The sequence below is a fragment of the Populus nigra genome, chromosome 9, assembly GCF_951802175.1.
Source record: "Populus nigra chromosome 9, ddPopNigr1.1, whole genome shotgun sequence".
NCBI lineage: Eukaryota > Viridiplantae > Streptophyta > Magnoliopsida > Malpighiales > Salicaceae > Populus > Populus nigra.
Genome location: NC_084860.1, coordinates 9,487,277 through 9,513,502, shown reverse-complemented (window position 1 = coordinate 9,513,502; position 26,226 = coordinate 9,487,277). Strand labels below are relative to the sequence as shown.

The 26,226-nt window shown below is 32.1% G+C and overlaps 1 protein-coding gene across 4 annotated transcripts; it reads left to right on the top strand.

Moving 5' to 3' along the window:
- The first annotated feature begins 453 nt into the window (after positions 1-453).
- On the top strand, positions 454-5,269 carry LOC133703885 (ribonuclease 3-like protein 2). Of its 4 annotated transcripts, none has more exons than XR_009843955.1 (6): positions 454-938; positions 1,028-1,186; positions 1,284-1,663; positions 3,210-3,433; positions 4,165-4,246; positions 4,537-5,269. XR_009843955.1 is itself a non-coding variant. In XM_062128609.1 (5 exons), the coding sequence occupies exons 1-4, from the start codon at positions 627-629 to the stop codon at positions 3,382-3,384; spliced, it is 1,026 nt and encodes a 341-aa protein (XP_061984593.1). In that variant the 5' UTR covers positions 454-626; the 3' UTR covers positions 3,385-3,433; positions 4,537-5,269. The 4 variants fall into 4 exon arrangements, 2 of the variants coding, with proteins under 2 accessions (XP_061984593.1, XP_061984592.1); XR_009843954.1 differs by having other exon boundaries at positions 4,155-4,246; XM_062128609.1 differs by lacking the exon at positions 4,165-4,246.
- Positions 5,270-26,226: the final 20,957 nt, after the last annotated feature.

Below are 26,226 nucleotides of genomic sequence, written 5' to 3'. Positions count from 1 at the left end.
AAAGTAAACAAAATAAGTCATGAAATTTAATTTCTAATCAACCCAATATTAAATGATGAGATTGAAAAAAAAATAATTTCTATTTTGAATTATCCAAGTAAACTTGCTAAATTAAATTAACTTATTAAACCCATGGTAGAGATTATCTTAACTCAATAAAAATACAAGTTTACTATTAAAAATAAAAATAAAAATAATAAAATATTATTTTAATAAATAGTATTTGCGGAAAGGAGATGTAGTAAAACCTCCCGCAATTTTAATTTATAGTTGTTAATTAATAGTTAATGTAAAAGACAAACCTCCCGCACTATTTCTTTTACAGAATTATATTTATTAGATTATTAGTTTGTTACTTAATTAAGCACATAGTAGTAGGATTAGGAAGGGACTAAGTTGTAATTTAAAAAAATTGTTTTTTTTTTTAATCTAAAGTAGAGAAAAGAAAACGACTCTTTTTTTTTTGTTTTTTTTAAAGAAGAAAGACACAGTAGAGAGAGACCAGAGTTGGTTGGAAGATGAAGGGAGCGGGAGCGGGAGCATTGTAGAGAATTGGAGACCCAAACGGTTACCGACGATCGCGTGGATTACTTGGTGCTCAACAACTGAGCGAATCAAAGGGAGAGATGGAGGCATCGGTATTTGCAGTGGAAAAAATCCTAAACTACAAATTCAAAAACAAACGGCTTCTAGAGGAAGCATTAACGCACTCCTCCTACACAGACTCAGCTTCTTACCAGCGGATGGAGTTCTTAGGGGACGCGGCGCTGGGTCTTGCGCTGAGTAATTATGTGTATTTGGCTTACCCTCAGCTGGATCCTGGTCATTTGTCTCTTTTGCGTGCTGCTAATATTAGTACTGAGAAACTGGCGCGTGTGGCCATTAAGCATGGTCTTTACAGGTTTGTTAGACACAATGCCACTGCTCTTGATGATAAGGTAGGTAAAATTAAGCACCAATAATTATAATTAGCCAGTAGGAGTAGGAGTAGGAGTAGGAGTAATCAATTTTTGATTGAAAAATTCAGGTTAAGGAATTTAGTGATGCTGTGAGTGGAGAAGATGATGATGATGCTTTAGTATATGGCGGGTCAATAAAGGCACCGAAGATTCTTGCTGATATTGTGGAGTCTGTTGCTGCTGCTGTTTATGTTGATGTCGATTTTGATCTTCAAACATTTTGGGTGGTCTCTTTCTTGCCTCTTTCGTTTCCTTTCCTTTTCTTTTATGTAATCTATTGCTGCATTCATTAATCTTCTTCTTGTTAACAAAAAAAAAAAAAAGATATTTAGGGGTATTTTGGAGCCAATAGTTACCCTCGAAGACTTGCAGCAGCAACCACAACCGGTGACTATGTTGTTTGAGCGGTGTCAAAAGCAAGGAAGGAATGTTGATATTAAACATTGGAAAAATGAGGCCAAAAGTATTGCCAGTGTCTATGTAGATGGACAATTTATCGCTTCCAGTTCGTCTGAGCAAAAAGAAATTGCAAAGCTTAATGCCGCCAAGGGGGCCTTGCTCAAACTATCAAATTCATTCCCTACTAATCTAAATAATGTTTCTCTTCTTGATATTTTTGATGGGTCTTCTTTCGAGATTGAAGGAGCCAAACAGAAGTTACATGAACTTTGCGGCAAGAAAAAATGGCCCAAACCAAATTACAAGTATGTTTTTCACCTTACGTGTTCGGTTTCAAAATTTACTTCTTTAGTCAACCCTCCTAGTGAATTCCGTGGAGAATATGTACTTAACATGAGTACATGCTCAAGTCACAGTGTATGTTCTTCAGTTCTATTTTATCATATGTGTTCCCATCATTAATTTCTTACCTTTCATAGGGTGCATTTTACCTATCGTTTTGCTGGGACTGACCATTAGTTTGCTATTAATTGCTTCTTGATGTTCTCTTTCCCACCTTTAAGCTAGTCCTACCAGTCTATCAAGGAACTTCAATTTTGTTTTAGAAGGTATGCAGCAGAGTAAAATGGCAAGGTAAAAACATGTTTAACCTATTAGAATTTTGTTGTTTAACTAAATTCAAGAGGCGGTTTGAGGCTTGATAAGACAGAGTCAAGTGAGGAAGTTTTATAAGCTGTTTAATTAAATACTGAGTGCTTTATTTTATTCTGGGACATGATTTGCGCACTCTTCACCTTAATAATTTCTACAGAAATTGCCTGTACCTTGTGCCTTTTGTTAGATGAGATATTGGTATACGGTCATGGAAAAAAAGAAGTAGGTCTTAGCTTTGAGGTGGACGGAGAAAACAACAGCATAACTTTGGAAATGATTGATGCATCATGTTGGAGTAAAATAAAGCCTCATTATGCTGAGTTAAAAGGAATATTAAAGTGCAAACAAGTACCTGGTGCTTTTATGGATTTTTTTCTCTCATTCCAGTGACATGGTTTCCCTTGTTGATAACTTGCCCTAATTCCAAATGATTTCTGTTGATATGACATAACAGTTGTATTTAATGATCATGGAAATGAGAAAACTTGTTTTTTAATTTGATTAGATCAGCTATCAGTCATTTTATCAGATCATTAAGCGATCTTGTGTGCAGGGTTGTGGTGCTGTTTAAAATGTCCTATGATTTGTTATGAACTGTTAAGGGGGAGCATGTCGAATTGTTTGCTGGATTTTTTGCACAACTGTGATCTTTTATGTTGATCTAGATTAACAAGGACTGTCTTTGATGATGGTTTTAAATTAACATACTGTGTAAACTGACAACTGAACCCAGCATTAATCTTGAACTAATACGGCTTAGCTGCACTTGAGGGAATGTTTTTGGTGAGATGCTCAGAAATTAATCCCTTTGTACCACATATCAACCTATGAAAATTCTGTTTAGGTGTTCCATTTTTCTTTGAAACTTATTTCTTGGAAAATTTACTTGTTATATCCTAGGAAAACATGAGGGTGGATAAAAGTCTAACAAACAATAAGAAGCACCCTTTAAAAAAGATTTCTAACCTCAAAGGATACAGAGACCAGAGAGTGAGATAATTTGTAGGGATGATTGCTGTGTTTAACTTGTTATGTTTTGTTAGGGAATGAGAATTTACTTCTTGGTAGATCAACCTACACTTTCCATCTACCATGGATGTATAATTTTCAATGCTTTGCTTGTTGTCTCACGAACTATTTACTCTTGCCAATCTAACAGCTTCTAATAATGCTTATTTTTATTTCTCGAACATGTAGCATTGAGAATGATATGGGTCCTCCACATGAGAAGAAGTTTGTATGCTCAGTTCAAATTGCAACGGTAGATGGTATTCTATATGTGACGGGAGATGAAAGAACGAGAGTAAAGGATGCAGAAAATTCCGCTGCTTCATCAATGATCCGTGCTTTACAGGACACTGATTATCTGTGATTCTGTTCATTTGTTTCACTCAAATCTGCTACATGGGATGTTATGCCTGGTAGGCTCCTATTCCCCAGCTTAATATCAAATGCTTGGACCATGTAAACTTTTCTTGTCTCAAGGCTGTATTGTTCTAAACTATCATCCGATAGTGTTGCAAGAATTACCTGGATCTTTGCATATAGCTTTTTCGTACAAACCTCCCTGCAGGATTAGTGTGTGATGTTAGGTGCACCATTCTAGGTGATTTTCATTTAGCATGGACCTGGGTGTGGGGTTCCATTGTAAAATTATCTTTGTTAAGCAAGTTTAAAGTATTTTCTACCCCATACGTACTGAGGAGAAAAAAAAAAAAACACTAGTTAGATATGTGACATTTGAATTCCAGCATCCCTGCTCTCAAAGGATTAGCCACAAGGTTGGTAAAAAAGTGCAATTCTCACTTTTTATTCTGACCTAGATGGATGTAAGTAGTACCAAACCTTGGTTGCCTAAAAATCCAATCACATGTAGCTCCAACTATTAAGAAACACGCTATAAGAATGATAGTACCCATATCCATGAAGCTTCTCGAAATACAATGAACTCGGTGCTTTGGTTGTGGTCCAATGCTGGATAACAGTGCAACAAAGTACTGAAGTCCAAATTCTACAGTTGAGGTTGAGATCTTTAAACTTGACATGTGTTGATTCAAAACAATATCTAGCTTTCTTTGCAATGACAATATAATCCATAGTTATTAAACCTGGATCGGACTGGTAAATTGATTTGGTGGCTAGACCGATTCAGGTAAAATAAAAGATCAGCAAGTACAACAACCCGGCAAAACTCGATCGACTTATGAATTGGGCGACCCGGGCAAATCCTTTAGGTCAAATTTGATAACTATGATATAATCAACTATTTTGGCCCATGAGAGCTTTCTAAAGCATTATGTGTGATTGCTATTTTTATTCCCGTTGTGTATAGTTCCAGTGCCTGTTTTGGCCAACTGATATTTTCCCCCCTTTTTAAAGAAGTCTCCAGTTTCAAATGGATGATGCCTTTTTTTCGAAAGAAAATACTACCATGGAATTTGCATGCCCTTGTTCAGTATGCATTTTACTGCTGCTTGATACAATTTACTTTCCATGTTCTTTTCTGTCTCAATTGTTAATCCAGAGAGGATAGGCATTCAAGCTACTTTCAATTTAAAGGAGTCAAGTGTCGAATAAGTTCCATTGTTTCAACAAGGGTCTCTCTTAACATCCTCGCATAAATCTTCAGAATCTGACAATCAATGTACACAGCCTGGCAGCATAGCAGTATACTGATTTAAGAGATAACTCTTCACTGGTTCAATTTTGTATTCTTAATTATGTTTTACGCCAATCTTTCTTGCTGGATCACTGAATTTGTTTGCCGATGCCCATTCTAGCCCAGTATCTCATTCGTAAGGCCAGGTGCATGATGAGCTCCAACGACAACAGTACTGCCAGAATTGAGCAACTCTGCAAATCAGAGTCGTCTTGATGAAAAACTAGAATTTCCAGTTATTGTGCGACAGTGACAACATTTCAATTTCAAGACCACCTTGATTTGCAAAGGATCAACAAAGGTTTTTCTGTAGCTGAAACGGTTTTAGTCTTGAGTTATATGATCATCTAAGAAAATGCTTATGGAATATCAGTTGTGTTGAACTTGTTAATTGCTAGATTAACATTATTGTACCTAAGCCCTACACAGCCAGCCCCTAGAAATTAAACAATGAACACTTCCATCAGCTTTAGGATATAGGACGTCAAGTCAACTAGACAAATTTGATCGATCATGTTGTATTTGCTAATCCACCAAATCTTTTAGTTTGTGATGACAAATTGCAGGTGGTTGAGTCCTGTTGTATTTTTTTAGCCCACCGAGCCTTGTAGTCATAGTTGAGAAACTGCAGATGAGATTGAAAATGCTGGCACGTGAGGAACGAAGAGACTATAACCTTACTAGTTTCATGGAATAGGTTTATTGTGAAGCCGCCCGAAGAGAATCACTGCAGGGTCGTCTACACTGGAATAACTCTATCCATTTGGATGAAACTTGAGTTCTTAGAAAATAAACAAGGGTTAACTATAAAAATACCCCGCCTGCTGTTATTAATATTGCTCTTCAGCAATTGCATCCATAAATTTCAACTTTAATATTATATAATGGGTTCACTCCTTCCAAATCAATTACTGATGTGAATTCTGTTCTAGTTGATGTTTTGTTTTTTTTTATTCAAACAATAAATTTCAGTTATGGAGCTTTTCAATATTTTATTTCAGGATTCAGTAAGGTGTGTATAATTTAAAATATATGATTCCAATTCAAATATAAAGATAAATTAATTTTAAATTATATAATACAAACACTATCAAATATCTAAACATAATTTTAAAATTTAAAACATTTAAAAACAGTTAAGAGTTATGACTAAAAAGAATTTCAACTTGAAGTAACCTAACACAATCAAAATGCTAAAATATTGAGAAAGCAAAAGGTTTTAATACAAAAAAAAGCATAAATCAAACATTATCTCTATTATTAACATAAAAATAAAGATTTTGATCTAGTGATGGCATGTAGAGAAACTCATCAACAGGATTTTTCAATAAATGATTATTTCCACTAAGTTTATCCTTGTCATCAAAATGAATATCTTTATCATTAAAAGTCAAAAGTAGATAAATGTGTTTCAATATTCCTCCAACTTAATTTATATCCATCAAAAAAGTTTGATTCTTCGCAAATCTACTCATTTAATAAGTTAATGTTATCAAGGCTAGAGGGATCTATAACATTCTTTGTAATGCTCAAATTCTCACAAACATGAAAGAAAATAATATGAATATAAACCATATATATATATATATATTAGTTATAAATTTATTTTTTAAAAAATAATACCAATGTTAATGAAAATAATATTTTTGCAAAGTAGCTATGAAAGGTTTAGACAATGTTGGGTCGGTAAATCCTGCCCATCATAATATATTCCTGCACAAGAACCTGCATGAAGACCAATTTTATTCCTTTGTTATGGATGGACGAGATGAGAAAGGAGATTAGGTAGGAGGTAGAAAATGCATGCCATACATGCATCATGCATGGTTTTGTGATAAAGCATGCTTAAAAGAAATTTGCACATCTTCCATCTTTTAATATATAAACCATGTCACACAAAAGTTATCTCTATAATGGCACTGAATGGTGAAAAAGGTGTCCAACAAGCAGGTGATATTGAAAGATCTTGTCTGGTTTGAATTGGACAAGATGTTATCACTATTATTATGGAACTTGCGATGTAAAGAGAAACTCTTGGGATTCTTGTCAAGAATCTGTTCCCATCATATGATCCAGATATGAGAACTAGAATGTTAAAACTTGATGAATCCCTGACAAATCTTACAGTGACAAGCCTCGTTTGATATAGAAATTCATGATAGAAATAGAAACAAATGTCTGGATTTAATGTTGATGTCAATCCAAAGTTAAAACATGAACAAACTTATCACGTTTAAAAAAGAAGAATCGTCAAAAATTCTATCTAGAACGAAACTGATAAAATAAATCCAGGATATCTCAGTTAAAATTTAAATAAGAAATCCAAAATGATTCGAGATGTTGAGTAAGATAAAACTTGTTTCATTCTAGTTTTTTTTAAAAAAACATAGTACGATGTATACCGATTATTCTGACTGAAAAAAAAAAAGATTTGACAACCATAAGTTAAACATAATTAAATGCACATATTTTAACTCCAAAATCTAAAGATTTATTAAATTAAGAAATTCACAGAAAGTGAATTAAAGAAATTAATATTAAAAGAATTGAAACCCAAATATATATATATATATATATATATATATATATATATATATATATTAATTTCGAGTTTAAATGGGACTTGATTTTTCCAAATTTTTCCAAATTGTTAGTTGGAATTGAGAATTTGTTTTCTTCATTAAGTGTTTTTTTTTCAAGTTTTAAATAAAAAATTTTATTAGTTTAAATTTTCTTTGAGTTTGCAAGTGTGATTGACAAATTCTAATGGATAATGATGCTCATTAATTTAAAAAACAACATGTAAGTTACCATATGTATGAATACTATTTTTCATATCCTGATTGGAAAAAACATGAAAGATCAAGAAGATGGTATAGTTAATAGAGCTATTACTGCAAAGGTTTGATGATGTAGTAATGAGACATGTTTATAGACAAGAAAATCATGTTGCGAATGAATTAGCTTAATTGGCCTCAAAGTATAAATACCTAACAACTTCGTCTAAGGAGGTAGCTTGTAAGTTGGAGAATTCAACTTATGAAACAAATTACATTCCAATGACTAATTTGCTAAGATCTTTGGGTGAAGATAATTGAAGACAACGAATTATAAAACCTTATTATTGAATTGAAAATTATTCTAAAAAGATAAATCTAGATATTTGATGAGACGTGTAGCTAACGAGGCCATAAAAACGATTATATAAGTCTATACTAGGATATTTATGATGCTCCCACCTTGCAACAACCAAAATGTTGGGATTAATAAGGAGAAAGGAATTTCAATGGCAAAGAAAAAAAGAGGCAATAATAAGAAGTTTTAGACAAAGGTTGCAAACCATGTCAAAAATACGAATATTTGCCTAGAGTATCACATGGAGAGTTACACTTAGTAATAAATCCTTGATCTTTGAAGGTTTAAAAAGGGATATAATTGAAGAAATATTTCTTCATTCAAGCAAACAACATGTTTGTTAATATCAAATTATTTAACCAAATGGGTAAAAGTAAAAAGGCCACTAAAACTAGTTATACATTTTCAAGCTATTGAGTTCATAGACATGATATAATAATAGGTTAAAAACCCCTAAAACCATAACTACATACCAAGCTACCATTTTCAATCCGAGAAAAATGCTAAAATTTATAGAAAAAAATATTTTACACTTGTGAACTCCACAACTTACTATGCCCAAGCAAATAGATAAACAAAATGCACAAACAAGAATCATAAGTTAAATCTATAGAAAAAGGATCAACTTATTATTCATTGATGCTTTATGAGAAATTCACCTAAGAGAGCAACTTGAACCACCATTTATGCACTAATTTATGGTCATGATGTAGTGCTATCTTGTAAGATTAATGTAAGGTCTTTAAGGATGGATTATTATAACCAATTTATTGGAGTGGAATCTTGGGAGGCCATGATGAATGAACTAGAAATATAGATCATTGTAGAGTTGAATCCCTTACTCAAATATCAATGTAAAAACAATAAATATCACTAGCATATAACAAAAGAGTCCAAGCAAGACATTTCTAGCTTAAAAACTTGATTAGAGAGGTTCTAAGAAGTGAGAGACAAATGACTTGAAAATTGGTCATCAATATGGAAGAGACCATCCCAAGTTCATAAAGTTTACTTTGGTAATGCTTTTTTGATTCAAAGTATAATTGTGAAAGCCCATGTTAAAGAAAATTAATGAGAAATTATTGAAACAAATATGTACCATCTATTTGGAAAACAAACAAATTGAATGAAAATCTTTTAAAATTATGGGTTGTATTTGAGCTCTAATCCCACATCATTTATTAAAGGAGTGGTGAACATAGAAAAGTAATTGTAAGAAAAACCATTACCTAAGCAAATACCATGTAAATAGGTAGTAATGATACAAACCCATTCATTACATAAAGGGAATATATATATATATATATATATATATATATATATATATATATATATAAAAAGAAGATACAATAAATTATTGAGACAATTTATATAAAAAAAATCTATCAAAGGACTTGAATAGAACATCAAGCGCTCTTTATAAGTGAAGGAAAAGAATCTCCCATTTGATTCTAGAGAGTTGCAAAGTCTTGTTAAAGTTGTAAATATTAGTGTATATACCCTCCTATAATTAATTAATTGGTTACACGTGTTCATATACAAACATATTTGTTATTAATAAAAATTCTTTTTATTTTTAATATTCATTTATGTTTAATTAATAAATCTAGAGTAAATATAAATTTTTTGAAAAAAAAATACTTGACAAATTTTTTTTATAAATTAGTTATAATTATGAGACTCGTTTTACATCAAAGTTTATTAATAATTATTTTTTATCAATGCTCTAGTAAGACATGACATTAATTAGTGCTGTTAAGAGTGAATACATATATATATGCTCTTTCATTTGTAAAAGAAAGCAATTATTGATACCTAAAACTAATATATAGGTGCGTGTTAGATGACAAGTATATTGAACTAACTAACATGATGATTTTATATAGAGAGATCATATGTGTCTGTGGAAAAAATCACGTGATAGTTGTATGATACGGGCCTAGAGGGTAAGAACCCTTGAACACACAAACAAGATAGAAACAACCTGAGAAAGCTAAAATAAAATTGATAGAAAACTCAACCCCATGATCATTTTGAACCAATAAACTAAAGTTATTGGATGAAAAATCCCAACATGTTGATTATAAAGAATCAACTAGAAGTATAAAAAAGAATGTCATTAATACAAAATTCTTTGATAAATAATAGTCATTAGTTATAGTTGTTCAATTAAGCATAATGATTTGATGCATTTTTCAAGGTTATCTCATTCACGTCAAGAGTAGTCCCCTCATCTTATTTCACTATTGTTATCATAGAGTAGGTATAATATGCATAAATTTAGGATTAAACGTATTGCACTTAATTATGAAATAACAATGTTAAATTTCTAATCTTCATTTATGGATACAAACAAATCTCTTTACAATGATATTTCTATGAGTTTATATTTAGTTTTTCTTCCTTAAAATGAATGATTACTTGTGAGCATATTCCTATGAGTTTATACGCACATGCTTTAGTATTTATAGAGCCCCTAACCACCACACATATCCTAGAAAAGAAAGGATTCTAATTCTTCAATGAATCCAAGCTACATTATGAACATTTGTAGCCTAAGGAAATTAGGGCCTAAATAAGCCTTATTTAATCTTCATTTGCTGTCCAAAATTAACCCATTATAGGTTTGGACTGATTGAGCTGAAAATAGCCAAGAACAAAAACTTTATCAATGAATCTGTTAAAATAGTAATAGCAACTTTGATCAATTTAAATAATATATTCCTAAACTCCAATTGACCTAGAATTTTACTAAAATATAGTTCCATGTGTATAATAACTCTCTAAGAAATTTCATCTCAATTTGATGTATTTTGTGAGAGATATGTCTGATCTCGTAAAACTAGCTAGTAGACATTTTAATATAAAATTCAGACCTAACTTGGTTTGTATCAAGTGGCCTCGCATTGGTGATTACGTAGCGCGAGGGGTAGCCCCCTGCACTGTTAGTAGGCAGTAACAATGTTGGCTACCATTTTTAAAAAGGGGTTTTTTCTAAAATAAAAGAGAGTTTTTGAAACCAAAGAATTTTATTTAATTGATCTTAAAATAGTTTAGGATGTTAATAAGGATTTTAATATGATTAATGACACGACCAAAAGATTGATGTCTTTTCCTAAGTGCAGGAGTGTCGAAGTAATAAATAACCCGGCAAGACCGGGGTCGAACCATAGGGAGGTTACTTGTATAAATTATAAGCAACAATAATAATACAACAATAGTAATAATAATAATAATAATAATAATAATAGTGATAATAATAATAGTGAAGAAGAAGAGGAAGAAGTTGATGAGAACTTTGAGATGAAAGATTAACGTAAGGATTAAACAATGATAACAACAAATGTCAAGGTTAGAGGATCCACTAATGGTATTTCAAACAAGTATAGTATAAACCCTTATTATTCAATTGGAAACCACACACAAGGGGGTTCCAATCAGATCATAAATTGATAACATGATTACATTAGCTATCTTATTCGAATAATGCTAATACTTGTAAATGTTTTCAGGCATTCATGATTATAACTTATGTTAACAACAAATCAAGTTCCTTTCATAGCTCATGTGTCGGTTATACCATACAGTATGGGCTATGAAAGTGCCAAGTATTTGTTGTACCAAGTGTTATACAACATAAATCTAGATTAACCATTTAACAAGCAAAGTATTAAAAGTGAATTAGATAACAAATATAAAGCATGTTAGTATCCAACATTAAAGTCCATGTTGAGTTTATATTATACTTATCCTTACACCATTAGTGTAACCTTTTCACCTTGACATAATTAACTTAGCTAGACATGATGAAAGAAAGAAACATAAATAAACAAGGAAAGGAAATGAAAAGCATAAGCAAGAGATTAATATAAGCAAAACTTAAGCATTACAAAATATAAAGAGAGAAAGCAAGAGCATGATCTTGATCTGGAAATCAAGATGCCTAAATACATGGCAAATGCCTCCTTTTATATGCCAAAATTCGGAACTATTGATTTGTTGACTAATTGATGAGTGGGTGGCCACATCTTGACTTGGTGACAATTCTTATCTTCTTGTCTGCCAAAAACGTCATTGATGAAGTCATAATTTGAACAAACTTAAATCATGAAAGTTCTAGGAAATTGTCTCATCTTTCCAGGGTAAAAGTTGGAGATCATTTGGACTTCTAGAACTTGAGATATGGGCTGAACACTGAACAGTGTCTGGGCTGCAGGACAGATTCGGACTTCTTCGTTGTTGCTACAATTTGGACTTGAAAACGGCCTTGTTAAATCTTGGGCTCCACATGAAAGTTGTAGACCTACGTCTTATCTTTCCATCCATATAAAATGGACCTAAATCCAAGATCTACAGCTCCAGATATGACCCAATTACCGAACAGTGTGCCAGTTTGGACTGCACCAGCATCTCTTTTCTAAGTTTGGCCATCTCTTTGTCCTTTCAATTTCAGTACTTCAACTCATCAATCAATTCTTTCATTTATGTGATAAGCCTGCATTTAAGATGAACATTTACCATAAATTAAAGGTATCTTATATAATTAGATATGTTATTATAAAACATGCTTTAGTTAAGGAGTTATTGATACTTCAAGTGCAAAATGATGATAGAAAACCTTGATAAAAATGCACTTTTAAGTACTAATCACACCCCCCAACCAGCTTATTACTAGTCCCTAGTAATTAAAGCGTTAAAATAGAAAAACAATTTGCAAATTCCACAAAGCAAGGCATTCATCATTCAACTTCCTTTAATCTATCCAGATAAACAAACTCTCATTAAATTTTATATATCTGCTCAATATCTCTTAAACAAAATATTAATAAACCTTCCTTGTTATGTGCTCAATGTATGAAACATAGATGATGGGGCTTTTATTAGAAGAAAACAATATTTTGTTCTAATGTTTAAGGTTAACTTTCTTGGGTTGGGATTATTTTATTTTATTTTACTCTTTTTTTTTTAATATCTATACATATAACTTAAAACACAATGCATCTTTAACCCATGTAACGAGCTTTCGGCTAATGACTCCCAAACCAGTTGATCTTAGAGCATTAGGTGTTGAGACACCCCTACGAGCTTAGTAACTCGGGTTGCAGATACTGATACGTAGATAGTGCAATGTTTGATTCCCTTAAGCTTTTCTCCTTAACCCATGTAACAAGCTTTGGGCCAATAGCTCCCAAGTCAGTTGACTTTAGGGTATTAGGTGTTAAAACACCCATTCAGGCTTAATTGCTTAGGTTAGGGAGGCTACGAAACAAACTTATCTACGTTTTTATTATCATCATTTTCTTTTTTCTTTTTTTCTTTTTTTCTTTTTTTGTTTTTTTTTTGTTTTTTTTTTTTGCAAATTATAGACTATCCCTATCCCTTAATTGTTACCTTTAACAAAAGAACATAAATAATGTAATAATTCAATGTGCAACCCACAATCATATGTTAAAGTGTGTGTGTGAAAATGAAGGTTTAAGAATACTTGTTAAATGAGTATATGAGCAGAATTAAGTGATAACAATGCGAGAGTTTGTAAACCTGAATATTTCAAGAAGTATTCTAATAGGCCTTGTTATGAATATTGCAAATAACCATTAGAAAATGTTTACTAAGACGCGTCTCAAGAGTCATTCCCCCTTACTCTGCCATCCTAGTAATAACAGTTTTGCCAAATGGTTTTTAAAAATAAAAACAGTTAGTTGGTTAGTTTTTTTTTATTTTTTTTAATTACTACTACCCTCTCCCCCCAACCAAAACAAGACATTGTCCTCAATGTCCTAAGGTAGAAAAATAGAGTATAGAAGACATCACCTGAAACAACGAACACTGACAAACCTGAAACACACTTAAACAAATATAAGAAATAACAAAACAAAATACTATGCTAGAAATAAAACCAAAAGACACAAGGATTCACAAACGAAGGCTCAAATCCAATCTAAGCTTTTTACGGCTTTCTGTAGTTGACCAATTGATGCGACTCATGGAAGGATCAATTACAGGGGTGAAAGATTGTAGTTTGTCGATCAATTATTCAGCAGTAGCAGCAGAGATTATGATTTGTCGTGCCGAAGATGTTAGAAATTCCTGTTCCACAGCTTGATCAAGAAAAGACAACAAAGTATCATAAAAACCATTAACATTGAGCAAACCTATAGGTTTATGGTGAATGTGAAGTTGGGCCCAAGAGGAAATATGAAAGATCTCTTTCAATGTGCCCAGACCACCTGGTAAGGCAATGAAGGCATCAACATGGTTAAACATTGTATTCATTCGATCAAACATTGTGGAGACTTGTAGTTCCTCTCCAATTGTTCTTCCAATGATGTCCCCTTTTGTTAAAGCTTCGGGGACGACCCCTAAAACTTGACTACCTCCTAAAAATGCAACTATTGCCACACCCCCCATTAACCCAAGGCTGCGTCCCCCATACACTAAATGAATCTTTCTCTCAGCTAGTACCTGGCCAAGATGATTTGCTGCTTCTAAAAAAACTATTTCCTTTCCAGGACTGGATCCACCGAAAACACAAATATTTTTTATGTGATAACTTGAGGAACCTGCCATTGCGACACACTTCTATATCTGTCTAATGTAAGGGATGAGTAGAAATGAGGGGAAGGAAGAGAAGATTTTATAGATGAGAAATTGAAGATGCAATCATACCACCTATATGTAGGCCAGCTGGAGTCTCACACACTCTCTCTCTCTTTATTTATTTATTTATTTATTTTGAAAAAGCATGTGTATGTACAGGTAGTTGTGATTGTGGCTCACATCTTCCCTTGGTTTTACGTCCAAGAATGGCTTAAACGCCCTCTATGGGTCGGGGATAGGCTTCCCATCCAGTTTTCTTAAAAACTGGCAAACAGGGTCTTTTTTAGTCAGATTCCCAAGACTAAGTCTATCATGTTCTTTATGAAAATGGAGCCATAAATCATGAATTGCACGATGCACATCTTCACTAGGATGCGTCTCAAGGGTCAACAAAAGATTATCTAAAGACCCCTTACTCAGGCCATCCTTAATGAATTGTATTTTATCTTCACGGTTTATAGATACCATTCCTAAAGAACGACATGTTGCATTGCAAGTCCATCTAGCATATTTGTGAGACTTTCAGTCGTTTTGCACGACGTTTCTTTGCAAAAGTGCTTACCTGTTCCAGGCATGTGTGAAATGAAAGAATTGGAGGACTCACCTAATAATCGGACCTTTGCTTCAATCAGCCAGCGAATATCTTCAGGAATTCCATGATCCATTAACAACTTCAATCTTGCACACCTAGCACGGTAAATTTTTGTAATCGCATTCTGAGGCAGAGCGGGAAAATACTTTTTCAATTTTTCAAGAGTGGTGTCCATTTTCAAATGAGAATTGGAGAATAGAGTCAAAGAAGGGAGAAAGAGCAAAGAATTGCACAAATATATACAGATATCAGTTATTATGGGAAACTGAAAGAACCGACTTAAGTCACGGAGTATCGTTATCCGCCTTTTGACCGGGGTGAGAGAAACTAGCAAAATGAAACACAAAACAATGTGAGAAAATGAATCAATCTTTATATACAGGATCACTCAATTCAATAGAGTCATTTTCAACTGAAAAATTATCAAAGTAGACTTTCAAACGATGTTCATTTACCTTGAAAACATTACCATTCTTTGGATTCTCGATATCACAGGCCCCATATGGATACACATGTTTCACAATGAAAGGACCACTCCATCTTGATCTTAGTTTTCCAGGAAATAAATGGAGTCGAGAATTATAAAGCAAGACTTTTTGACCAACATTGAATGTTTTTCTCAATATTTTCTTATCATGCAACTCTTTGATTCTTGCTTTATGAATTCTTGAATTTTCATATGCATCATTTCTTATTTCCTCAAGCTCATTTATTTGTAATTTTCGCAGTTGACCAGCATCAGCAAGGTTTGAATTAAAAGCTTTAATAGCCCAATAAGCTTTATGTTCAAGTTCCACAGGCAAGTGACAAGGTTTTCCATAGACTAGTCTATAAGGTGACATACCTAATGATGTTTTATAAGCAGTTCGATAAGCCCAAAGTGCATCATTAAGTCTTAAAGACCAGTCTTTCCTATTAGGGTTCACTATTTTCTCCAAGATTTGTTTGATCTCCCTATTAGCAAGCTCTACCTATCCACTAGTCTGAGGGTGATAAGGGGTGGCAACTTTGTGAGTGATTCCATATTTCTTCATTAAAGACTCAAATGGCTTGTTGCAGAAATGTGTTCCATCATCATTTATCATGGCTTGAGGGATTCCAAATCGACTCAAAATATTTTCTTTCAAGAATTTTATCACTGTTTTGTGATCATTGTTTCGACTTGGAATTGCCTCTATCCATTTTGAAACATAATCTACTGCGACTAATATGTACACAAAACAAAATGATGAAGGAAATGGACCTATGAAATCTATACCCCAACAGTCAAAGATCTCAATGACAAGAATATGATTTAAAGGCATCATGTGACGTTTTGAAATAGATCCCAGCTTTTGACAATTTTCACAAATCTTACAGAATGCATGTGAGTCCTTGAACATGGTGGGCCAGTAAAATTCACATTGTAAGATTTTTGCAGTTGTCTTTCTTGATGAGAAATGGCCCCCACATGCCTCAGAATGACAAAATTTAATGACACTACTTACCTCATTGTCAGGAATGCATCTTCAAAATATTTGATCAGGACAATATTTGAATAAATAAGGGTCATCCCAATAAAAGTTCTTTACTTCGTTTAAGAACTTTCTTTTGTCTTGGGTACTCCAATGAGCTGACAATTGTCCTGAAACAAGAAAATTAACAATATTAGCAAACCAAGGCATCGCAGAGATAGAAAATAAAGATTCATCAGGAAAGTAGTCATCGATTGGTGTGATGTCAGATTTTGAATTTGTTGTCAATCTTGACAAATGATCGGCGACAACATTTTCGGTGCCTTTCTTGTCTTTGATTGTGATATCAAATTCTTGAAGTAACAAAATCCACCGAACCAATCTAGCCTTAGAATCTTTCTTAGAAAGAAGATATTTCAATGCTGCATGATCACTAAAAACAACAACAGGTGAGCCAACAAGATAAGACTTGAATTTTTCACATGCAAATACTACTGCAAGTAATTCTTTTTCAGTGGTGGTGTAATTCATTTGAGCACTATTCAAAGTTTTACTTGCATAGTAAATCACATAGGGTTTCTTATCTTTTCTTTGTCCCAAGACAGCACCCACGGCATAGTCACTAGCGTCACACATTATTTCAAAAGGTAATGACCAATCAGGAGGTTGAATGACAGGAGCAGAAGTAAGCAGGTTTTTAAGTTTAACAAAGGCTTCTTCACAATGTTCAGTCTATTCAAAAATATTATCCTTTGTTAGAAGGCTACTCAAGGGCTTAGATATCACACTAAAATCTTTAATGAACCTTCTATAAAAACCAGCATGTCCTAAGAATGATCTAACATCTTTAATAGATTTTGGTGTTGGCAAGTTAGCAATTAACTTGATTTTAGATTTGTCAATCTCAATTTCTTTTGATGAAACAATGTGACCAAGTACAATGCCGTCTGTTACCATAAAGTGACATTTTTCCCAATTCAGTACAAGATTCTTCTCTTCACACCTGCTCAAAACCTTTTATAAGTTAGTCAAACAATCATCAAATGAATCACCAAAAACAGAAAAATCATCCATAAAAATCTCAAGAAAACGTTCAACCATATCACTGAATATACTAAGCATGCATCTTTGAAACGTGGCTGGTGCATTACATAATCCGAAAGGCATTCTTCGATATGCAAAGGTACCAAATGGACATGTGAAAGTAGTTTTCTCTTGATCTTCTAATGCAATTTCAATTTGGTTGTAGCCTGAATAGCCATCTAGGAAACAATAAAATTCATGACCTGCAACTCTTTCTAGAATTTGATCCATGAAAGGTAAAGGAAAATGATCTTTTCTAGTCATTGAATTAAGTTTCCTATAATCAATGCACATGCGCCCACCAGTAATAGTCCTAGTTGGAATTAACTCATTTTTTTCATTTGTTATCACAGTGACTCTAGACTTCTTAGGTACCACTTGAGTAGGACTTACCCATTTGCTGTCAGAAATAGGATAAATGATTCCATTATCTAGAAGCTTAATGACTTCATTTTTCACTACTTCTTTCATATTAGGATTAAGCCTTTGTTGCATTTCTCTAGAGGGTTTAACATTTTCTTCCAAATAAATCCTGTGAGTGCAAATCAAAGGACTAATTCCTTTTATGTCAGCTATGGTCCATCCTAATGCATTTTTGTGCATTTTCAGAGTTTGTAATAACTTACCTTCTTGCTGTGCATTAAGTTTGGAAGAGATTATTACCGGAAAAGTTTCATTTTCTCCTAAAAATGAGTATTTGAGATTGAGGGGTAACGGCTTCAAATCAGGTTTTGGTGGTTGAACACTTGAAGGTATTGGCTCAATTGATCATGGCGGCAATTCCTCAATTTGTGGTCTCCAATTACTTGCCTTTGATTCTTCCTGAAAATAGACCATTTGCAAATCGTCAGATTCATCAATCTCAATTTCACTGGAAGTGGTTTGAAATTGATCATGAACTAATTTTTCAGTAAAGTCCACTTCCTGTAAATCATTATCATCCCCATGTTGCTTGCAAATGTTGAAAATATTCATCTCCAATGTCATGTTTCCAAAAGATAGCTTCATCAGTCCATTCCTACAATTAATCAATGCATTACAAGTTGCAAGAAATGGGCGCCCTAAAATAACAGGAAATCAATTACATGTTTCAACAGGTTGTGTATCCAAGACAATAAAATGCACATGATAAATGAATTTATCGACTTGTAGTAACACATCTTCAACTATTTCTCTAGGCACTTTTACAGATCTATCGGCAAGTAAAAGAGTCACAGAAGTTGGTTTTAACTCACCTAGATTGAGACTTTGAAAAATTGAATATGGAAGTAAATTCACACTAGCTCCAAGATCAAGTAAGGCTTTTTCAATTTTATGTTCTCCAATAAAGCAAGAAATTGTAGGACAACCAGGGTCTTTATATTTCAAAGCATTATTGTTCTGAAGAATGGCACTTACTTGTTCGGCTAAAAAGGCTTTCTTTTTCACATTCAATTTTCTCTTCACAGTGCACAGATCTTTCAAAAATTTAGCATAAGAAGGAACCTGTTTAATAGCATCCAACAAAGGTATATTGATCCTTACCTGTTTGAAAGTTTCAAAGATTTCAGAGTTGTGATTGACTTTCCTTTGTTTGGTCATGGCATGAGGAAATGGAAGTGCTGGCGGAGAATCAGTCTTTTCTTTGCAATGATCAGATTCAACCCCTTCCTTACCCCTCAGAGATTGATTTATCATCATTCTCACAAGGTTCAAGAATGGGTTTTTCAATAACCTTACCACTGCGAAGAGTGATGACTGATTTTACGTGATTCATGTGTTGGCTTCCCGAACTACTTGCATTCGCATTGTATTGCCCTTTGGGATTTTGTTGTGGTTGAGATGGAAACTTACCTTTCTCTTGGAAACTGAGAGCAGATGTCAATTTTGCAAGAGTATCTTTAAAATCTGTCATGCTTTGAGCAAGTTGAGTGTTAATTGCCTCTTGCTTTTCCATAAATGCATGCAATGTTTCCTCAAGATTTCTTCTAGGAGGGGGAGCATAAGGAGGTGCATATCCATGAGAATTTTGGAAATTATGATGTGCTGGAAACGGTGGCTGTGAAGTTTGAGCATTATTGGTCTCACTCTTCCAACTGAAATTTGGATGATTTCTCCAACCAGGGTTATATGTTTGCGAATATGGGTTATGATTGGGCCTTTGAAAACTGTTTAATGCATGAGCTTGTTCATGGAGACATTCTTTAAAAGAAGGTAAGGTTGGACAGTCATTGGTTGAATGTTCGTTGGTTTCACAGATTTGACATGCAATGTCTTGAACAGATTTTAATTGACCACTCTTTTTTAATTCTAGTGCCTCAACCTTTTTAGCTAAAGATGCAAACTTGGCTTGGAGGTCATGATCTTCCCTAAGGTTGTACATACCTTCACTAGATGTATGAGGTTGGGTTTTACTTGGTGCCTCATAAGTACCTGTGGTGTCCTAATTTTGCGCATTTTCAGCTAGCAAGTCTAGGTATTCCATTGCTTCATTAGGGTCTTTATCCTCAAAAGTTCCATTGCACATCAATTCAACCATTTGCCTATCTCTAGGAGTTAACCCTTCATAAAAATGTGAAACTAATCTCCATGTTTCAAAACCATGATGGGGGCAAGTATTAAGTAAGTCTCGATACTTATCCCAACATTGATAAAATATTTCTCCTGGTTTTTGAGAGAAAGTAATGATTTGTCTTTTGAAAGAGTTTGTTCTGTGGGATGGAAAAAATTTCTTTAAAAATTATTGTTGCATTTCATCCCAAGCACGAATGGATCCAGGTCTCAAATTTTGTAGCCATGTTTTAGCTTTATCTTTAATGAAAAAGGAAAAAGCTTCAATCTAATGGTGTTCATGCTACAATTCGAGTCATTATATGTGTTGCAAAGCTCCTCAAATTTCCTTAAATGCAAGTATGGATTTTCTAAATCTAAGCCATGAAAAGATGGTAAAAGTTGAATAATGCCTGTCTTAAAATTAAAATGAGATGCATCAGGAGGAAAAACTATGCATGAGGGTGCACTTGTTCTTATGGGATTCATGTGGTCTCTAAGTGTTCTAACCCGAATATTCTCATTATTCTCATTATGAAGCGATTGGTTATCTTCTTCAGCCATATTTTCTGAAAATGATGAGGATACCCTACAAAGTATACCACTTAATATACGTGACCACACTCTCATGCACGTGTAAAAAGAGAATAAAAGGAAGAAGAAAATAAAAGCAAGAGAAACAAAACAAAAGAAACAAAGTTAGATACAAGAAAAGAGAAAAGAGAAAAGAGAAATAAAATAAATACTATAATTTGTATAAGAATTTACCTCCCCGGCAACGGTGCCAAAAACTTGACACGACCAAAAGATTGATGTCTTTTCCCAAGTGCAGGAGTGTCGAAGTAATAAATTACCCGGCAAGACCAGGGTCGAACCACAGGGAGGTTACTTGTATAAATTATAAGCAACAATAATAATACAACAATAGTAATAATAATAATAATAATAATAATAATAATAATAATAGTGATAATAATAATAATAATAGTGAAGAAGAAGAGGAAGAAGTTGATGAGAACTTTGAGATGAAAGATTAACGTAAGGATTAAACAATGATAACAACAAATGTCAAGGTTAGAGGATCCACTAATGGTATTTCAAACAAGTATAGTATAAACCCTTATTATTCAATTGGAAACCACACACAAGGGGGTTCCAATCAGATCATAAATTGATAACATGATTACATTAGCTATCTTATTCGAATAATGCTAATACTTGTAAATGTTTTCAGGCATTCATGATTATAACTTATGTTAACAACAAATCAAGTTCCTTTCATAGCTCATGTGTCGGTTATACCATACAGTATGGGCTATGAAAGTGCCAAGTATTTGTTGTACCAAGTGTTATACAACATAAATCTAGATTAACCATTTAACAAGCAAAGTATTAAAAGTGAATTAGATAACAAATATAAAGCATGTTAGTATCCAACATTAAAGTTCATGTTGAGTTTATATTATACTTATCCTTACACCATTAGTGTAACCTTTTCACCTTGACATAATTAACTTAGCTAGACATGATGAAAGAAAGAAACATAAATAAACAAGGAAAGGAAATGAAAAGCATAAGCAAGAGATTAATATAAGCAAAACTTAAGCATTACAAAATATAAAGAGAGAAAGCAAGAGCATGATCTTGATCTGGAAATCAAGATGCCTAAATACATGGCAAATGCCTCCTTTTATATGCCAAAATTCGGAACTATTGATTTGTTGACTAATTGATGAGTGGGTGGCCACATCTTGACTTGGTGACAATTCTTATCTTCTTGTCTGCCAAAAACGTCATTGATGAAGTCATAATTTGAACAAACTTAAATCATGAAAGTTCTAGGAAATTGTCTCATCTTTCCAGGGTAAAATTTGGAGATCATTTGGACTTCTAGAACTTGAGATATGGGCTGAACACTGAACAGTGTCTGGGCTGCAGGACAGATTCGGACTTCTTCGTTGTTGCTACAATTTGGACTTGAAAACAGCCTTGTTAAATCTTGGGTTCCACATGAAAGTTGTAGACCTACGTCTTATCTTTCCATCCATATAAAATGGACCTAAATCCAAGATCTACAACTCCAGATATGACCCAATTACCGAACAGTGTTCCAGTTTGGACTGCACCAGCATCTCTTTTCTAAGTTTGGCCATCTCTTTGTCCTTTCAATTTCAGTACTTCAACTCATCAATCAATTCTTTCATTTATGTGATAGGCCTGCATTTAAGATGAACATTTACCATAAATTAAAGGGATTTTATATAATTAGATATGTTATTATAAAACATGCTTTAGTTAAGGAGTTATTGATACTTCAAGTGCAAAATAATGATATAAAACCTTGATAAAAATACACTTTTAAGTACTAATCAATTAATATTTCTTATTAATTTTTTTTAAAAAATGGCTTTTCAAATAAAACATGTATTAAATGAAATTTATTAAGTTTAGGAAATTATCAAATTGAATTTGATTTAATATTTCTAAGTGTTAGAAATATTCTTTTAAAATTGCATATAAAGCCAATAATTAGAATTAAAGCATGAAATATATTTAATTATGCATATTAATATGTTTTTATGGGTGATGAATGCATATGGATATTAAAAGACCAATGTGATTGTGTTTTTTGTTAGTTGAATGGTTGTAATATTAAATAGGGCTTACGTGTCCTATATTTTCTCTACTTTTTTTAGATTGTAAAATTCTTTTCTCATCTAATTCCATTAGAATATAACTTGAAGTTTCTTATTCAATTATATAAATGTTATGTAATTTAGAAATATAGAAATTTAGATAGGAAAAATTATTTTGTAATCCAAGATGAAGAAATAATAGTGGTGAAGGTTACAACCATGATGCTCACAAAGAACTTATAAAGAGTTACAATTACTACCTAGTTTTTGACCATCTAATTCCCTTCAATACCTCAAGAGAATTAGTTTGAATATGTTCACAATTATCCAATTAGAATGACATGCTACGAGTGTATGTATATATATAATATATCAATTATTTCATGGAATAAGACCTAATTAAAATGACAAATCCCTCAATAATATATTAAATACATGTTGAGAACATGATTTATTGCTTTCCAATTTTATATGCATATAACCAGAGTTTTATTCATGGATAATTTATTGGGCTATTCAAGGTTACCGCTAATCAAATATTTTTAATGCTATAGAATTGAGTTCTATTTCACTAAACCTATATGATTTGGAATTAAAGCCAAAAATTAGAATTAAAGCATGAAATATATTTAAGTATGTATATTAATATGTTTTTATGGGTGATGAATGAATATGGATATTAAAAGACCAATGTGATTGTGTTTTTTGTTAGTTGAATGGTTGTAATATTAAATAGGGCCTAAGTGTCCTATATTTTCTCTACTTTTTTTAGATTGTAAAATTCTTTTCTCATCTAATTCCATTAGAATATAACTTGAAGTTTCTTATTCAATTATATAAATGTTATGTAATTTAGAAATATAGAAATTTAGATAGGAAAAATTATTTTGTAATCCAAGATGAAGAAATAATAGTGGTGAAGGTTACAACCATGATGCTCACAAAGAACTTATAAAGAGTTACAATTACTACCTAGTTTTTGACCATCTAATTCCCTTCAATACCTCAAGAGAATTAGTTTGAATATGTTCACAATTATCCAATTAGAATGACATGCTACGAGTGTATGTATATATATAATATATCAATTATTTCATGGAATAAGACCTAATTAAAATGACAAATCCCTCAATAATATATTAAATACATGTTGAGAACACGATTTATTGCTTTCCAATTTTATATGCATATAACCAGAGTTTTATTCATGGATAATTTATTGGGCTATTCAAGGTTATCGCTAATCAAATATTTTTAATGCTATAGAATTGAGTTCTATTTCACTAAACCTATATGATTTGGAATTAAAGCCAAAAATTAGAATTAAAGCATGAAATATATTTAAGTATGTATATTAATATGTTTTTATGGGTGATGAATGAATATGGATATTAAAAGACCAATGTGATTGTGTTTTTTGTTAGTTGAATGGTTGTAATATTAAATAGGGCCTAAGTGTCCTATATTTTCTCTACTTTTTTTAGATTGTAAAATTCTTTTCTCATCTAATTCCATTAGAATATAACTTGAAGTTTCTTATTCAATTATATAAATGTTATGTAATTTAGAAATATAGAAATTTAGATAGGAAAAATTATTTTGTAATCCAAGATGAAGAAATAATAGTGGTGAAGGTTACAACCATGATGCTCACAAAGAACTTATAAAGAGTTACAATTACTACCTAGTTTTTGACCATCTAATTCCCTTCAATACCTCAAGAGAATTAGTTTGAATATGTTCACAATTATCCAATTAGAATGACATGCTACGAGTGTATGTATATATATAATATATCAATTATTTCATGGAATAAGACCTAATTAAAATGACAAATCCCTCAATAATATATTAAATACATGTTGAGAACATGATTTATTGCTTTCCAATTTTATATGCATATAACCAGAGTTTTATTCATGGATAATTTATTGGGCTATTCAAGGTTATCGCTAATCAAATATTTTTAATGCTATAGAATTGAGTTCTATTTCACTAAACCTATATGATTTGGAATTAAAGCCAAAAATTAGAATTAAAGCATGAAATATATTTAAGTATGTATATTAATATGTTTTTATGGGTGATGAATGAATATGGATATTAAAAGACCAATGTGATTGTGTTTTTTGTTAGTTGAATGGTTGTAATATTAAATAGGGCCTATGTGTCCTATATTTTCTCTACTTTTTTTAGATTGTAAAATTCTTTTCTCATCTAATTCCATTAGAATATAACTTGAAGTTTCTTATTCAATTATATAAATGTTATGTAATTTAGAAATATAGAAATTTAGATAGGAAAAATTATTTTGTAATCCAAGATGAAGAAATAATAGTGGTGAAGGTTACAATCATGATGCTCACAAAGAACTTATAAAGAGTTACAATTACTACCTAGTTTTTGACCATCTAATTCCCTTCAATACCTCAAGAGAATTAGTTTGAATATGTTCACAATTATCCAATTAGAATGACATGCTACGAGTGTATGTATATATATAATATATCAATTATTTCATGGAATAAGACCTAATTAAAATGACAAATCCCTCAATAATATATTAAATACATGTTGAGAACATGATTTATTGCTTTCCAATTTTATATACATATAACCAAAGTTTCATTCATGGATAATTTGTTGTGCTATTCAAGGTTATCGCTAATCAAATATTTTTAATGCTATATAATTGAGTTCTATTTCACTTATATGATTTGGAGGAGTCACACATGATTATAGAAGATTAGAAGTAGTATTTAGGCAAAACATATATGATTTGTTTAAACAAAAAGTTGTCATCTAACTAATTTAAAAGTCACATAGAGATGTGATTAATAAGTTATGTTATCTACCTAATTTAATTTATTTTTATTTGTTGAGCCTCTCAAGGTCAAATAGATTAAATGATATATCTAAGCAAGATTTTTTGAATTGATAGGGAGGGCTATTAATTTGATAAAAAAAAATAGTAGGAGACCATATTATGATTAAATACCTTATCTAAATCTTATTATAAATACGCATGCATGAAACTAACAACTCACTATCTTTATATGAATAAGTTAATAAACCACCATGAGTAATATATGTCACTGCGTAGCATACATGATGCTAATAAAATGACTAGATCAAATTTCTTGCAGTAGTACTGAATGTGAGAATTGTTAGCCAGCATGTTCTTGAAAATTCAATTCCTCTTATCCTTGATGAGGATGCTGATGACGATGAGTAGACTAATAAGTATGATGTTAGCCAACATGTAAATCCTTGGTTATTTGTTTTTCTAAATATTAAAATTTTAACCTAGAGATAGAATGAGTTGAATTAATTTAAGAATATAAAACTAAATGACAATGATGGAATTAAAAGAAATAAAAGAGAATAAAACACTAATTGTTAGAAAAGAGAAAATATGGGGACAAAATGAAATAATTAAGCAAAATAGGGTTAATATGTAAATATTAAGAGACTAGACTATAAATATTCCATTTTTTTTCTCTCTAAAGCCAACATCAATAGAAAA

Bases quoted from the DNA above. Each gene is read 5' to 3' on its own strand.
- LOC133703885 (XM_062128609.1), top strand. From the start codon at position 627: ATGGAGGCATCGGTATTTGCAGTGGAAAAAATCCTAAACTACAAATTC. The intron at 939-1,027 runs GTAGGTAAAATT...TGAAAAATTCAG, and splicing joins CCACTGCTCTTGATGATAAG to GTTAAGGAATTTAGTGATGC. The intron at 1,664-3,209 runs GTATGTTTTTCA...TCGAACATGTAG, and splicing joins TGGCCCAAACCAAATTACAA to CATTGAGAATGATATGGGTC.